The 17,347-nt window shown below is 42.0% G+C and overlaps 1 protein-coding gene across 1 annotated transcript; it reads right to left on the bottom strand.

Moving 5' to 3' along the window:
• Window positions 1-848: 848 nt before the first annotated feature.
• On the bottom strand, window positions 849-14,990 carry LOC309546385 (inhibin beta C chain-like). The gene is made up of 3 exons (XM_082246043.1): window positions 14,864-14,990; window positions 4,357-4,704; window positions 849-1,615 (listed from the first exon to the last, which is right to left on the bottom strand). The coding sequence occupies exons 2-3, from the start codon at window positions 4,694-4,696 to the stop codon at window positions 876-878; spliced, it is 1,080 nt and encodes a 359-aa protein (XP_082102169.1). The 5' UTR covers window positions 4,697-4,704; window positions 14,864-14,990; the 3' UTR covers window positions 849-875.
• Between the last annotated feature and the right edge of the window lie 2,357 nt (window positions 14,991-17,347).

The raw sequence follows: 17,347 nt of genomic DNA, 5'->3' as shown, positions 1-17,347 counted from the left end.
AAACATATCCAGGTGTTAGAATGGCCAAGTCAAAGTCCAGACCTGAATCCAATCGAGAATCTGTGGAAAGGACTGAAAACTGCTGTTCACAAACGCTCTCCATCCAACCTCACTTAGCTCGAGCTGTTTTGCAATGAGGAATGGGCAAAAATTTCAGTCTCTCGATGTGCAAAACTGAGAGAGACATGCCCCAAGCAACTTACAGCTGTAATCGCAGCAAAAGGTGGCGCTACAAAATATTAACTTAAGGGGGCTGAATAATTTTGCACGCCCAATTTTTCAGTTTTTTATTTGTTAAAAAAGTTTGAAGTATCCAATACATTTCGTTTCACTTCATGATTGTGTCCCACTTGTTGTTGATTCTTCACAAAAAATTACAGTATTACATCTTTATGGTGGAAGCCTGAAATGTGGCAAAAGGTCAAAAAGTTAAAGGGGGCCGAATACTTTCGCAAAGGCACTGTACTGTACATCCACAGGACTTTCCTAAAAAGAGTCTATAGGATGTACACAGGACAGGGAGAAAATGCATGAACAAAGTTTGAGCAAAACTATATCTATATAGAAAAAAACACAATTATGTTTTATTTACAATATTTTACAAAACTAAATATTGTTTTGTAAGGGTCCTTCTTTACCAACAATCATTTTACTGGCAAAATTGAAAACCATATTTAGCTACTGTTTTTTTTTTTTTTTCATTTTTTTTTACCATTTAGGTAAAATATTGTAATTAGGCTACCCTTCCTCTAAGTACAGCAGAGAATAGACAGATTTAGCAAGCAGTTTGATATTTTAAAATTGTACATGACAAGTTGAAAGAAAAAAATTGTACATGACAAGAGAAAGCACAAACTGAGAAAGAAAGATAGTTTTTAGGTACAACCACAGCTCTCCACTATCATATCAGGAACGTCTGCTTTGACAATAGTGTTATTTACATCATAGTAGAGAATGGATAGACTTCTTCGCTTCGTTGGCACACAACAAAGGCTGAGATTAGAATATATGTTGTTTGCCTTTATGAGACTGAAGACAGCAGTATGACTAGATGCTGAAATCCCTGGTGCTCTGCCCAAATGAACAGGACATCTGCCTTCACAAAGGTTCATATTGTACCCCTTTGGGCTAATGATCCAGTCACTCCAGCCTATATCTTTAAAAGAAATATAAAACCTTTTGCGACAACAAATATCTATGTCACCAGTGCATTCAGTCACGTGTCTCCGAGTTCGAGATTCCTCTTGTTTATTGCGTACTTTTAGGGCAAGGAATGGGCGACGGTCATGAATGACGTTATCCATCATAAATAGATTCTGGCAGTCCTGACATTTCAGTTCCAGGTATATATTTTCTTCTCCCACTGATAAAGCTTTACCTGCAAGCATGGGCAGATATACCCTAAACCACCCTCCTTTGAACACTTTCATGTTGATTGTTTCTCCTTCTACTGACGGGTCATCTGGATGGTGCTTACTAGTCACTGAAATGGTAATCTTATTGCGAAATGTCGCTTTCATATGGAGCCACAAATATGCCTGATTTATCTCTTCATGTTTGTCTTTGTCAGCAGAGAGACGAAAGTGAAGAACAAATGGAACATCTTGGAAGTTATCTATAAAAGACAAAAACCAAATATATGGAATACTTTAATCCTTTTCTGTAAATTACAAAAAGGAAATTAGGATTTTCAGCTGGGTACAGTAAATATAATGCACAAATAAATGCACAAGACTGAAGGCCAAATAAAGCCCCCTAAACACCAGGGCAAATCTCAATATCTGTCTGAATCTATATCTGAACTGTCTGACTCATCAAAAGATGTGTATATCTGTTTAGTCAGCAAGGCCAGTCATTGAATTCACTTTTTCCACTGCAGTTAAAGTGGTTGTAAAGGCTAAAGGTTTTATATCTTCATACATTCTAGACATGAGGGTAAAAAAACCTTCTATATTCAGCTCCCCCCCCCTCCCCCAGACCCCCTCTAATACTTACCTGAGCCCCATCTCCATCCAGCGATGTGCACGAGAGCAGCCGGTCTCCCGGGTCTCTCACTCCTCATTGGCTGAGACACAGCAGTGGGAGCCAATACTGTCAATCACAGTTAGTGAGGAAGGAGCAGGGGCAGTGCTGAGCCACACTCTGTGTCTTATAGACTCAGGAGCGAGCACACATTAGTGTCCGCAGAGCAAGCAGCTTGCTATGGGGCCACTCAGCAAGGGGAAGGAACCAGGAGCCACAGAGCAGGTAAGTACTGTATAACATGTTTGTTATAAAAAAATAAAAATGAGCATTTAATATATCTTTAAGCACTTCAACAAAATGACGTGCAGGTACATGATTTTGATTGAAGTGGTTGTACCGGAATGATGCCTGCAGCTGCAGGAAGGCATCACCCTGGTACCAGTTTTAGAGCTGACGGTTGGCTTTCTTGTGATAACAACCGATGCCAGCTAATCAGCCGCTCAGCTGTTATTACAAGTGGGGAGGGGGGCGGCGTCACCAGGAGACCAAAGCGACCATCTGTCACGTTGGCTGGCTGGCGAGAGACCCGAACAAAGCCGGTATTGGCTTTGATCGGGTCTCAGATGTAGTAACCCGGAAGCCACATTCCAACAAGTCACTTACTCGGCAGCCAACAGTTCCAGATTTAAAAAATCCGAAGTATTCAAAATTTTCGATTTTGGCGTTTTCAATACTTTGAAGTGCAGAGTAGAGATTGGGGTCTTTTAGACTCCAGATCCCTCCATAAAGAGTACCTGTCACTACCAATTACTGTCACAAGGGATGTTGACAGCAATAAAAGCGCCCGCAAATGTAAACGGTGTTCAAATCACACGTGTGGTATCGTGATTGTTAGAGAGAGAGCAATTTTAGAACAGGACCTCCTCTGTAAATCTAAATAGGTAACCGTTAAAAAATTTTAAAGCAGCACCTATGGAGATTTTTAAGTACCGTACTTTGTCACCATTCAAAAGTGAGTAATTTTAAAGCATAACATGTTAGGTATCTTTTTACTCAGCATAACATCATCTTTCACATTACTGTATACAAAAAAAAATTGAGCTAACTTTACTATTTAGTTTTTTTTTTTTATTGAAGTGTATTTTTTCCAAATAAATTGCATTTGAAAAACCACTGTGCGAATACAGTGTGATATAAAATATTGCAACCACTGCCATTTTATTCTCTAGGGTCTGTGCTAAAAAAATATATATAATGTTTGGGGGGTTTAAATAGTTTTCTAGCAAAAAATACTGATTTTAACTTGTAAACAGCAAGTGTCAGAAATATCCTGACCTTGAAGTGATTATTCAATACAGTTTGGTCAATAATCTGATCCAGCCTATATAATAAATCATGAGGGACACCATACACTTATGAGGTCATCCTTCTGCTCTGTCTTATAAGCAGTCTCATTGTATTAAAGTAACAGTACTGTGCTACAGGGTGATGATAACCTTTTCCTGGTCTGAGCTCTGCTGTGTAGGAATTGGAAAGAGTTAATTTCAAGACTAATTTAACTACTTATGTCAGTTTTATGGACAATATATACATTTTTTAAATTTAAAAACAGATAAGGAATTGATGTTTTTGTACCCACCTAAAATTCAGCTTCAGTCTGGAAGCATATGGTTGTTATTCTTCATAATGCATTGTACATCACAACTCACACACAGTCTAACAAATATAGTCAAGCAGACATTGCTGGCCACAAGTTGTGATCACACTTTTATTGACCTTTCTAGCCAGAAGGGCAATCTAATTTAGTGGGGTGGGTTAAGGTGAAATTTAGTTGCCAGGCAACCAACACATCTTATGGTATCAGGACAATATCCCCCGGACAATATCCCCCCGGACATCATCCCCCGGGACAATATCCCCCCGGAAAACATCCCCCTGGACATAATCCCCCCGGGACAACATCCCCCAGGATAATATCCCCTCGGGACAATACCCCCCGGGCAATATCCTCGGGACAATATCCCCCCGGAAAACATCCCCCTGGACATAGGGTTAGGGTTAGAGGGGGGGGGTATTGTCTAGGGGGATATTGTCCAGGGAGGATATTGTCTAGGGGGATGTTGTCCAGGGGGGATATTGTCCAGGGGGATGTTGTTCAGGGGGGATATTGTCCGGGGGGATATTGTCCTAGAATCACATCTTATATACATTGGGCTGTAATAGAAGAGCCCAATTTCCTTCTCATGTACCACAAACTGAGGCACGTTGAAAATGCAGAAGCCAAAATCATCACATAGACATCTTTATTTTTTTTTCTTCTGAAAGTTCTAAACCAATGAGAGGTGAAAGCTGATTAGTTGGTATGAGATATACCACTTCAATAAAACATACCTATTCCAGCAAAGCTGATAACGTCATAGCTTTGATCATGGCCTTCTTTGTCTTCCACGTCATTTTCTGCTTGCAAATCTGTTGAAAGGTCCTTATCAGAGTTAATTCCTAGCCGCTGCAGAGCCTGTTCCAGATTATCCTTGGACACTGTGATTGAGATGTTTGGCCGATGATGCAAGTGAAGTTTTTTCAGAATGTTCTGTTTGGCTATTTCCAGGAGTATTTCTTTCTCAGCCTTTTCTATGTTCTGGGTGAATACTCTGCATGATGAGCAGGACAGTTCTGTCAATGAGGCCTGCAAAGCGACCAGCAAGAGAGGCAAAATAATTCCAACTGTCATGATGCTATCTGCAGGGAAGAAAAAAAAAGCCTAACAGAATACAGGTAAATGAACACAAAACTAGAGGTGAGTGAATCTGCTGGGTTTGATTTGCAGAGGGTTCATCAAATCCTGCTTGAAATCTGCGAAACCCGAACTTGGCTGCAAATCCCATGGAAGTCTGTAGGGAGGAATGTCAATACTAAATTCTGTCAATTTTTAAGACTAAAAGGCAAACCGTTGTCAAAAGGGGCATGGTGGATAATTACCTAAAAAAATTAAAATAAAAAATGTAAATACCGTACAGTGGGGAGAGGGTCCTTTTTTGCAACTTCGGAAGTAACAATAAAAAAACCAGCAATCCTTTCATTTGCATGCTTGGGAGATGTCCTTAAGGTTGATGTGGAGTTACAGAACAGTGCAATTTTTATAGACAGTGTCAGTGACACCGTATTGTGGTATGACATATATTGGATATGTATTTGATCTTTTTATACTTTTACATTTGGCTAGTCTTAAATACATTAGCAGCTACCCAATCTAAATAATTTCATCTTGGAAAAAAGCAGTAATAGGCCTGACCTGACCAGTGGAAATAGCAGTTTCAACAGATCTTAAAGCTAAAGAAAATGTATTCTTATAAAAATAAAGCTAAAGTCCTCAACGTCATACAAATTGGCCAGCAGCACAACAGTTTATTAATACCATTTGTGAGCATCTTTTCTTTTCTTACAGTACCATATTGCATTGTCTTAAAAGTTTAATAAAATGCCGAAACAGAGTAAACAAAAACACTGCGAAACCTCAACCCAAACCCCCTCTTATTCCGGTATCCCTAGCAACAGGATAGTATGCAAGCACCTAAACAGGCTGAAAATAAAAACAGACAAGGCACGTTTTATCTTGCAAAAAAAATTTGAGTGTATTACCTGTGAGACAAATGCCACAAATAGCTTCACTGGCTGTACAGTATGTTTAGGTAGATTGGTTAAGCTGCTATATAAGAGGGGAGATGAGGTAGATTTTATCTTGAAATAAACATTAGAGTGCATTTTTTAAGGGACAATAGCCACACATTTTGTACAGCAGCTGGACTGTATGTATGTAAGCAGCTTGGATAGGCTGTAATTTAAGAAGGAGAGATTAGACAGGTTTTATGCTATGCAGTGGCTAAACAGTGCAGCTCCAGAAGGCATCAGCAGCATCTGGAGCTGCTAAAACAACTATACTTTAACCACCTCCCATGTCTTACTCTCTTAGATACTACTCTGTCCAAATCAGTTTATGGAGCAACCCCACCCCTATCTAAAGTAGTACAGATTTCCTGCCCTTGGTTTTCCCAGAGTGTAAGAATCCCAGAATACCATTTAACTCTGAAAATGCATTTTTTTTTCATATGTATTTATATTTTTAATGCAATTTCACTGTTTTACTTATTACACTGTTTTACTTATTTCATTTTAGTCAGGGCACTGGAGACATAGCTGCAGGGGAAAAACGTATATCCATTGGCTGCCTACCCCTCAACAATGCAGGGGGAAGGACAGACAGCTGGAAATAGAGGGGGGAAATTCTACGGACAAGGAGAAGGACAGAAAGCAGCAAAAATAAAAATTGTTTTGGCCATAGGCTACCTAACTTTCCCCAAATAATGAACATCAACGAAAATAAAATTACAGCAAACCTAAAAGGAGAGGTAGAAGTAGAGGTAGAGGTTGTATGGGAAGAATAGGGCACTGAATCAAATATAGTGAAGAACTGGTGAAATCTGCTTATTCCAGTTTGTGGCCTGGGTGATCCCACATTAACATATTTATTACGTTTATGCTATGTTATTAAGTCAAGCAAACATGATTAGGGATTGCCATAATACTGGGTAAAAATAAAAATAATGACTGCAAGGATTGGGGTCTTAATTGGAATTTGTGGGGCTGCCATCTTAGTGGTAGACTCATTTAAGCCCCCTTTGGTCTTTTGCTGTGAGTCTTTCTCCAGGGACAAGAGGTTAGGGGCAGGCAGCAGCAACAATTAGGCATACAGTTATACATCCTATAGGCCTATAGGCTACCCAACTTTTCCTACACCGAAGCCTTGCATCATAAAGCAGCCAGCACTTACCCCTCCATCTTCTGTAACAACCTTTCCCATGCCATGTTTTTGATGACCAGAAAAAAAAACTGTCCTCAAACTCCCAGTATCTAAATGCCAACTTGCTACTTCAACTGCTTTCATACCAGCTGGCAAAAACAGCCCCTTTCCTCTTGTTCTTGGCCTGGGCATGCCCCGCATTAACTTTTCCACCTGTCTTTTTTTTTTTTTTAAACCGTATTTACAGATTTACTTTTTATTTGTTTAATTTTTTATTTGTTTAATTCCTTTTTTTAATTTTCTTTTCTTTTAATTTTTGTCTACTAAGGCCATCCTTGTCATGGGCAAGTAAGCATGGGTAGGGATGACAATACTTTAACTAAAACACTTACAAATTTTCATTACAATGGATGTCAACTGAATCACTGCAAGGAGGTGGAGCAATATGCACTAGAGGCATTAGCCTGCTCTGTTGCATATCATGCAAGTCATGTCAGAGAGGGCCTTGAAGACAACGGGGGGAAAATGAGACTGAGAAACTGACTTTTAATACAGCGAATCAGACCTGGATCACAGAGGGCTACCAAACACCCACTGTAGATGTTACTGATAAAATCAATACATTTATGTTAAATACATTTAACTAATGCTGGCCATACACAGCTTGAATGTTTGCCAATTCCTGCTGAATGATCCATAGTTGAGCATTCGGTGGCCCCATTGTCAGCTCCTAGCTCAACAAAGTTTGACCTGAAAATTAAAGGTTCCAGGTGAAAAATTCTGCGACAAAGAGTGACTGAAGCCATTGTGATTTAGAAGCTGCCAGATTACAATAGACAGCAGGAGAAATTCCTCCATTCACATTCGGTGTTGATGGAGGAATTTATCGATTTCCAGGCTGAACAAAAGAAATATGTATGGCTAGCCAAGAAAAGACTTTACACAAGTGCATCCAGAAGCGATCACCACAGGTAATTACTGGCTGTGCAGAGAGCTGAGAAAAGGAGCATGCATGCTCCGAACGCGAGCACCCCCCTGCCACTATTGGATGTAAGCCTGGATATTGAATGCTGCCAGAACCACAGGAAGTGTCGGACTCCACCGGCACAGCCAGGACCACGGCCGCCACAGTGTACTTCCCGAACATCCCTGCAGTGTTGCAGATGAACCATCACCATTTGCTGATTTCCTCTGAGTGAGTTACTACGTTGTTTTTATGTAATAAATAACCTTTTAATCTACACTGAGGTAGCGCTGCTTTTCTTCTCCTACCCCTTAGAGAGCTGAGAATAGCTGTGGCTGCCAGTAACCTGTCATTATAGTGAATGGGGCCAGCAGCCGCACCTACCTGCTCAGACTGACCTTTATTGCCAGTGTGAATGTAGCCTTAAAGAGCTAGCCAATATTCAGTTGTTGCAGACACATATTAGCCCTTAAGAGGAATTATATGAGTGTGCAGATCTGTACACAGAGGTAGGGCACATAAGAACATGTTACCCAGCATTGCAATTCAAAAATCTCACGCAAAGTTTGTTACAGTAGATGTAAACCTGTAGGCAGGGTAAAATCTGTTGATCTTAGTGTGTTAGCAGCTGGCCCAGGCTGAAGGAAAGGGTTAAGTGTTGTACGCTCAGTTTCCAGGCTTTTTGGTCCTAGCCAGACCACTTGTGCTATAAAAAGGGGAAGGCTGAGGTCTGAGCCTGTTTTGTTGTTTCTGTTCCTGCTCACAGCTCAAGGTACTGGAACTGCTGCACCTTGCAGTCTTCTAGAGGCACTGGGATTAGAAGAAGACATCCAAGCCATGGAGAATTCCAGGATGGACTATCACCTCATGAAGGTATACCTAGGCAGCCAGCCTAGGCAGCCTAGTTTAGAGGGAACTGTTATGCCGCAACTTGCTCAGTACTGTTACATGAACTGTTCTGAGCCTGGTCTGAAGTTATTAAAGGGGTTTATGTTGGTTCTGGCGTATCTAAAGAACCAGGGTCTGTAAAGCATAAGGGGCATGAAGTAACACCAATACAAAAGGGTTAACTCGGCAAGAAAAGAAAGAGGAGTATAATTGCTATAAGTAACCAAGCATAGTTCCAGACACAATGCAATCAATCATTAGGCATGTTACCTGGTAAGAAGACAGGTTCTCCAGTAGCAAGAGGGTCAATACGCTGGCTCCCTCCCTAGCGGTCAGTTTCCAATAGCAGAGAAGATCTGTGGCCTGAGCGCAAAGAACAGGAAGAAAGGAATTGATGAGTGCATGCATGAGGTCCTTGCTATGTGCACGGTGAGACCTTGTTCTGTTACTGGGAGTGAGGTAACAGAGGTATGCTGGACTGGTGGAGTGGGCACAGGCTCTGCATGTCCCTCCTCCTGCAACCTACAAGTTACAGTGTGTAGTGACATGCGACAACACTTTTCAGAAGAACTCTGTATGCTATGTTAGTGCACACAGTGAAGGCTCATCTGTAAGTCAGAGAAACTGCCTTTATGTTAGAGACTCTTCACATGACTGCAGTCTCCATTTGGTCCTGGGCATTAATGAGCGTGCTATGCGTGAAAGGTACCCTTGTGTGCTGGTTGAAGATGAGCCCACCCACAAACCCAACCACTAAAATCTCATATAAGCTTTAATATTTCAATTGGAAAGCCCATTTCTATTTTACTTGCTAGCTTTCATCGAAATAACAGTTGGTAATACGGATATAAAGGTCCTTCTTTAGGCACTTTATGTTACGGAGTTACAATGTCCTTCCTCTGTCTCTCACAATCTCCTGCCTGTAAATAACACTGTCATATGCTCTATAAAAACAAAGCCATTAGCTTTTGTGTTGCCACCATTCAAAGCGGACCCTACATGAAAATGGAAGGTCAGCCCTATTGAAATCCCCCCCTCCGCTCCCAAAGTCAAATCAATCGCAAAGCTGATTTAAAGCTGAAGTCCAACCAAATACCTTAAATTCTCCCCTACAATCATTAATGTGTATTAAATACAATGAAATGAATCCTAGTTTTTCTACCCGAATTCTGCAGTTTTCAGTGCTGTCACATGACTTCAATTCCTCTTCCTGCTGAGTCCAAGAGAAGCAAGTGGGTGTGGTTACTGAAAGCTAGTGACATCACTTCCAGTGAGAGGCACTGTTCCTGTGTAGCCAGCTCCTCCCATATCAGAATGGGAGGAGCTGATCACAGGTTCCCACCCAGTGTTCTCTCATCAGTAAGGATGCATTGTACATCCTAATTCATGAGAAAATTAAGAAAAATTCACACACAACACGGGGGAGGGAGGGAGGGCACATATACAGTATAGCTGTGCTGGGCTTTGAATGAAGATTACAATAGGAGAATGAAGCTGGACAGGGGGGGGGGGGAACTGTCAGTGTATCTGGAAGTGCTCTGGGGGTCTCAGCTCACAGTCTACAATGATCATACTACAGGCAACCACACTAAGTCTACGTTTCCACCAGTGCGACTAATCAATGACACCCGTTCCCATCTATGCGACTTTGAAAATCAAGGACTTTGAAAAGGGGCCTGCACTACTTTGATGCAACTTTTGATGAGACTCCAAAGTCGCACTCTAGCCTAGTTGCTATGTTTCCTCTAGTGTGGCTCTAAAGTTGTTGCGATTTAGATCCTTTAGAACTTTATACTCTCTGGATCAAAGTCGAATCAAGGTAGTGCAGGCACCTTTTCAAAGTTGCTGATTTTCAAAGTGGCATAGATGGGAATGGGTGCCATTGAAATCAATGGGCTGTGACTTGTCATGCGACTTAACGTGTCCAAAGTTTCTGGTGAATCTAGTCCACTGAGCCATTAACAACCAGTGAAGCCATCTGGCCTAATTCACTTACATGGCTGGAGAATAAAAGTGTGTGGTTACCCCATAATTCATACCAGGTCCTTCAGGTCTGGTATGACTTTTAAGTGGACACCACGAAAAAAAATAAAAAAATAAAAATGGCACGAGGCCCCCTAGAATTCTAATTTAAGGGAGAACGGCATGCACAAATCAAGACAAAAGTGATAGATCCAACATAAATCCATATCAGACCCTTTTCCATGCATGCAGCTTAGCAGGCTAGAAAAGGGGGGGGGGGCGAACATGCGCTTCCCCTTCCTGAACCATACCATTTATTTTATTTATTTTCAATCTTTTCTTAGTAAGGGTTATATGCAGGCAACCAGCAGGTGGGGCTCTAGGCTTATTTTCACATTTACCAAGTTAATCTGAACTGCTTTCTTGAAAAAAGGCAGTAGTTTACATTTTAAACAAAGAACAGTTATCCTACTGCTATGTTTTTTTTGACAGCAGAAGATGACTGGAATAAACAGTGATAACACAAGCAAAGATTAGGGGACATTATCTAGAATTTTTCAGAAGATTTTGTTGAAATTTAGCCATTATGGGGAAATGTATTTGGAATCAATGGAAACGTCAAAATTAGGGAGTTTGGTGTCTGTAAAGGCTCTTGTTCATCCAGGTTATGGTATATTTAGTAGAAGTTACATTCAATTGGACTTGTTCTCTAATGATGTTCAACATTACTGAATACTGTATGTGCCTTTTGGTGATTTTAAAGAGTGGACATATTTACGTCTAGTTATTTGTGTACTGTGGGTTAGAGCCCTGCGCGGGACTGTTTTATTAAACCCGCAACCGTCCGCACTCGCTGAATTTATGACCAGGACTGCCCGCACCGGCAATGTTTGTGTTCCACTCCCGCCCGCACCCGCAATGTTTGTGTTCCACTTCCGCCCGCACCCGCAATGTTTGTGTCCACTCCCACCCGCACCCGCAATGTTTGTGTTCCACTCCCGCCCGCACCCGCAATGTTTGTGTCCATTCCCGCCCTCACCCGCAATGTTTGTGTTCCACTCCCGCCCACACCAGCAATATTTGTGTCAACTCCCGCCCGCACCCGCAAAGTTTGTGTTCATTCCTGCGGTTTTGCCCTATACGCCCCGTATAAGACTACCCCCTCTTCTGAGGCAACACCATTTCATAACATCAGTGGAGCCATCACGTCCCTATTAAATATTTTAGCCCGCTGGGTGTGCCCTAATATGTACTGTAGGTTCTGCTACATACAGAACGTCTCTATTATTAATAGTTTAGCCCGCTGGATGTGTATACAGTAAGCTTTGGCTACTTACAGAACGTCCCTGTGCTGTAATACTCTATGTACCATGCTGAGCCAATCACGGCAAGCTGTGTATTCTATTATTGCATACAAAGCCTGCTCGGATTGGCAAAGGTTTTATAAGCCCGCCTCTCTGATTCAGCCAATCTGAGCAGGCTTTGTATGCATTAATAGAATACACCATTTGCCGTGATTGGCTCAGCACAGTACATAGAGTATTACAGCACAGGGACGTTCTGTAAGTTGCCAAAGGTACTTTATACACATCCAGCGGGCTAACATTTTTAATAGGGATGTTCTGTAACTAGCTGAAGCTACAGTACCTGGCGTATAAAATGACCCCCGATTTTTGGGGTATTTTTTTTATTATAAAAAAAGTCGTCTTAAACGCCGGAAAATACGTTACACCAAATTGCACCGTTACCCGCGGGTCTCCGCAAAATTTTTTGACCACCCACTACCGCCCGCAGCAGAGGTAAAACCGCCGACTCCCGCAAGATTTGCATTGGGTCCCTCAGGAGCCAAACCCAATTCAGCCCTCTACTGTGGGTTTCATTTTTATTTTCCTTTGTGTTGTTTCCATTGTCTGTAAAAAATATGATGTTAATGAGGTCCTGGATAGGTTCTTGTCCCCACCCAACTCAGTGGAAGTGACATGTGACTACAAAGGACCTGTTCTTATGTCAAAATATTTGCCCTTTAGAGCCGGTTCACATAGCAGCGACCCGACTTGCCGTTGAAGTCAATGCAGGTCGCTCCAGGTCGCCCCAAAGAAGCTCAGGACCCTTTTTCTAAGTCGGAGCGACTTGTGTCGCTCCTATCAGAACGGGTCCTGTGCTAATCTATGGGCAGACGACCCACAGCGACTTGTCAGGCGACCAGGTCGCCTGACAAGTCGCCCCAGTGTGAACCGGCTCTAAGCCTCAATATTTTACAAACTGCGAAAAAAAAGGAAAAATAAAACAACAAAATAAAGTGACAATACACAAAAAGGACAAACCCACAAATACAATGAACACCAAATAAAATAAAATGAATTACCCTACATACACCCTACAAAAATAAATACATAAATCAACACCCTCTAAATTAAAAAAAAAAAAAGTAGATATATTTTGTTTTTTAAAAAAATGTTCACATAGCTGTTGAAGCATAGATTTCACCTACAACTTTTGTCATAGGTGAGATTTCACCTATGACAGAATCCATCATTTTGTTTCTAAATTAATATTGCTAAAATCACTTTACTCGCCTCTACTAAGGATGCTGTAATATACCAATACAAATCACCAAGCTTTATTATAATTTGTGCTATTTTCTTATTCATTTTTCCTTCATTGTTCCATATACACTATATTGTCAAAAGTATTGGGACACCTGCCCTTACAGGCACATGAACTTTAATGGCATCCCAGTCTTAGTCGGTAGGGTTTAATATTGAGTTGGCCCACCCTTTGCAAATATAACAGCTTCCACTCTTCTTGGAAGGCTGTCCACAAGGTTTAGGAGTGTGTCTATGGGAATGTTTTAACCATTCTTCCAGAAGCGCATTTGTGAGGTCAGGCACTGATGTTGGATAATAAGACCTAGCTCGCAGTCTGCACTATAATTCACCCCAAAGATGTTCTTTTAGGTTGAGGCCAGGACTCTGTGCAGGCCAGCCAAGTTCCTCCATCCCAAAATCACTCATCTATAACTTTATGGCGCTTGCTTTGTGCACTGGTGCGCAGTCATGTTGGAACAGGAAGGGGTCATCCCCAAACTGTTTCCACAAAGTTGGGAGCATGAATTTGTCCTTAATGTCTTGGTATGCCTTAAAAGTTCTCTTCAAAGGGTCCAAGCCCAAGCCCAACCCCTGAGAAAAAAACCCACACCATAATCCGCCCTCCACCAAATGATTTGGACCAGTGCACAAAGCAAGGTCCATAAAGACATGGATGAGCAAGTTTGGGGTGGAGGAACTTCACTGGCCTGAACTCAACCCGATAGAACACCTTTGGGATGAATTAGAGCAGAGACTCTCGTCCTCATCATTGCCTGACCTCACAAATACACTTCTGGAAGACTGGTCAAACACTCCCATGAACACACACCTAAACGTTGTGGACAGCCTTCCCAGAAGAGTTGAAGCTGTTATAGATGCAAAGGGAGGGCCAACTCAATATTGAACCCTACCGACTAAGACTGGAATGCCATTAAAGTTCATGTGCGTGTAAAGGCAGGTTTGACGATATAGATTATGTAATAAAGTGAAACATACAGCAAACAAACAGGTTAAAAGGTTTTGTCAAACCAAACATTATATTTTAGTTATAGGTGGACCCTGGTGGGCTAAATCAGCCCCACTGCTTCTTAAATGTATTTGTTGGTATTTGTTGGTTATTTAGAACGTCCACAACAGATATTTCAACATCAAGATTTTCTAGCACTGTTTTCTAACTCATAATGGCCACAATAGTTGCACAGACCCAGGAACTCAAGCACACAGATCTCATCATGAGAGTCCCAAAGGTTATATGATGGAGTGAACCTACTAGCATGAACTAAAAAATACATTTCCTTTTGGGTCAATAACTCTTAAATTAAATATCAATTCCAGTAAAAAAAAAAAAAAAATCATAAGATATTTATTTAGGTCAACAAAGGGTTTTTCATGGGATTTGTATAACACTTCTAAAGCACACCAATAGAATAATCCAAAAGCACTGTCAGTCTAGGACATGATCGCCATGTTGGCAGTACAATTGGCATGTCCCCATATTCCCACAAAAAGACAAGATCTGATATCTTCCTGTCTGAACAAACAAGAGATTTTGTTTTCTTTGGAATGAATAGCCCTTATAAGGTATACGTTGGCAGAGAGCTGCTTAACTGTGAATAAAACGTATGTACCCCATACATAAAAAGTAATATATTAATAAATGAAATCCTACACAAAATAAAGCTGGTTAGAAATATTCACCACTCTGTTTTAGATGATCTGTGGCAGAGGTCCTCCTCGTCTCCTCTCCCTTTCAGACAGCAGTGTTCTTCCAAACTGGCAGGAATCAGAATCCAAAAGTACAAAGTTTCTATTATCTTTCTTTTTTCATCAAATGTACACACTACTATGAACTCGGAAAGTTAAAATGAACACGGTTAACCCTTAATACTCTCAACTGTTCCATGCCTTTCCTTTTGTCTTTTGTTTGTCATTGTAATAGTTGTACTGTATTTAAAGTGGTTCAGTTAAAGGATTTACAATACTCAAAGTGGTTCTAAAGACTAAACATTTCTTAGCTTAATGCATTCTCTACATTAAGGTAAAAATGTGTAGGCATCAGCATCCCACTCACCCCCCCCCCACCCCCTTTTTACTTACCCGAGCCCTCATTTGATTCAGCGCTGTGCACATCTGCAACTCTTCTTTCCCCTCACTTCTGGGTTTCGCTGGCTCTGCTGGGGCACCGGGAGCCATTGGCTCCCACTGCTGTCATTCAAAGCCAGTAATGAGGGAGCGGGGGGGTGGGGCCAAGACCTGCTGGTTCCCATGGGGGCACTGGACAGACATGCGGGGCTGTGCCTTTGGAGGACCCAGGAAGAGCAGTTTCGCAGGTGCTCTGTGAAATTCCATTGCTCAGAGCAGGTAAGTATAGTTCCCTTTTGATCCAGCGCTGTGCACATCTAAAGCTCTTCTCTCCCCTCACTTCTGGGACTCGCTGGCTCTGCTGGGGCACCGGGAACCATTAGCTCCCACTACTGTCAATCAAAGCCAGTGATGAGGGATCCGGGGGTGGGGCCAAGTCCCGCTGCTTCCCATGGGGGCACTGGACAGACATGCGGGGCTGTGCCTTTGGAGGACCCAGGAAGAGCAGTTTCGCAGGTGCTCTGTGAAATTCCATTGCTCAGAGCAGGTAAGTATAGTTCTCTTTTGATCCAGCGCTGTGCACATCTAAAGCTCTTCTCTCCCCTCACTTCTGGGACTCGCTGGCTCTGCTGGGGCACCGGGAGCCATTGGCTCCCACTACTGTCAATCAAAGCCAGTGATGAGGGATCGGGGGGTGGGGCCAAGTCCCGCTGCTTCCCATTGAGGCACTGGACAGACAGGAAGGGCTGTGCCATCGGGGGACATGGGAAAAGAAGTTTTGCGGGCGCTCTGTGCAATTCCATTGCAGATAGCAGGTAAGTATAGAGATGTTTTATTTAAAAAAAAAATGTTTACCTTTACAATCGCTTTAACCTGGCCATACATTATACAATTTTCTTATACAATTTCCTTTAGATTTACCTTCAGCCATGTAGTACAAGGGCGTGCCTGATTGCATAAAAATTAAAAGGTTTTAGGTTTGGCCTGGTATTATATGGTTTTGGTAAATCTAAGGCTGGCCATAGATGGAGAGTTTACAGGGGAATCGTTCCCGTGAAGCCATTGCGTTCTCCTGTCTGGAGCCTATAACAGCTGCTGGCAATAATCACATGTAAAATGTAGGCAAGCTGGTTCAGTCGGCATAAAGGAAAATTGTGCAAGAAAATTGTATAATGTATGGCCAGCCTATTGTAGCGACTAGCGATGACTCTCAAAAGAGCAGTACCTCACCGACATACTCAGGCTCCAGTCCAGGGATCTTTTTACTGTTTATTGCTGAGCACAGAGAAAATGGAAGGAGTAGGGTTTAGGGTGTAGGATACCCGAAGAACAAAACATAGGGGACAGCTTACCTACATTTCTAGCAATGACAGACCCCTTAGAAGCAGCCATGTGATAGCACAAATAATAAGGGAACAGCCAAAAATACTTGTGACTATGAGAGAAATCACAGTCCCCCTGTAGCTCCTTATTGTTTCTGACCCTCAACCAAAAAGTTCCACAATGTCTGGAGCTGTAGTCGATGGGTCCTTCCAGCAATTTCCAGGTTGTAGCTTCTGCCCAACTTTCCTGCCCAGTAAGGGATCCCTTCTCCATTCTAGTTTAAATAGGGTCTCATTCTTAAACTTCCATCCCATAGCACATGCTGTAGCCTAGTACAATTAGCTGTTTTCCATACATTTAGGCTTCCTTTATAGGAGAAGTCCCACAGGAGAGAGAGCCTTTAATCAGCTTCTCCCATATGCCTTACCTCTCCCAAGCTGTACCTTCTAAATTAGCCTCCCATGGATTTGCTGGGTTGGATAAAGACTCATAAATCCAGTGGTTAATCCTGCCCCTCTATTTTCTGGAACATTTTTCTACCAATAGACAGGATTAATCAACCACCAGGTTTAGAAAGAACCTGTAAAAACCTGACAAAATAATCTCAGCTCAGCTGGCCACAGCCACTGTACAATAAATGTAGCTAGCACACGGTAGGGGTGCTACCAGGGGTCAAGTCCTGGGAAAAAAAGTGTGGGAACTCACCCAGGATCCCCCCTCTACATTGCAAAAAAAGTACCTAAAATGCCTGTATTCTGTGGTAAACAGTGCAAATAT

Source organism: Pelophylax lessonae (genome assembly GCF_965119305.1).
Source record: "Pelophylax lessonae genome assembly, chromosome: 2".
NCBI lineage: Eukaryota > Metazoa > Chordata > Amphibia > Anura > Ranidae > Pelophylax > Pelophylax lessonae.
Note: the sequence above shows the minus strand (reverse complement) of the source record. Positions and strands in the feature narration are given on the sequence as shown.

Excerpts from the sequence above, each read along its gene's own strand:
- LOC309546385 (XM_082246043.1), bottom strand. The coding sequence starts at position 4,696 with ATGACAGTTGGAATTATTTTGCCTCTCTTGCTGGTCGCTTTGCAGGCC. Across the intron at positions 1,616-4,356 it reads TATCAGCTTTGCTGGAATAG|ATAACTTCCAAGATGTTCCA; the intron begins GTATGTTTTATT and ends TGTCTTTTATAG.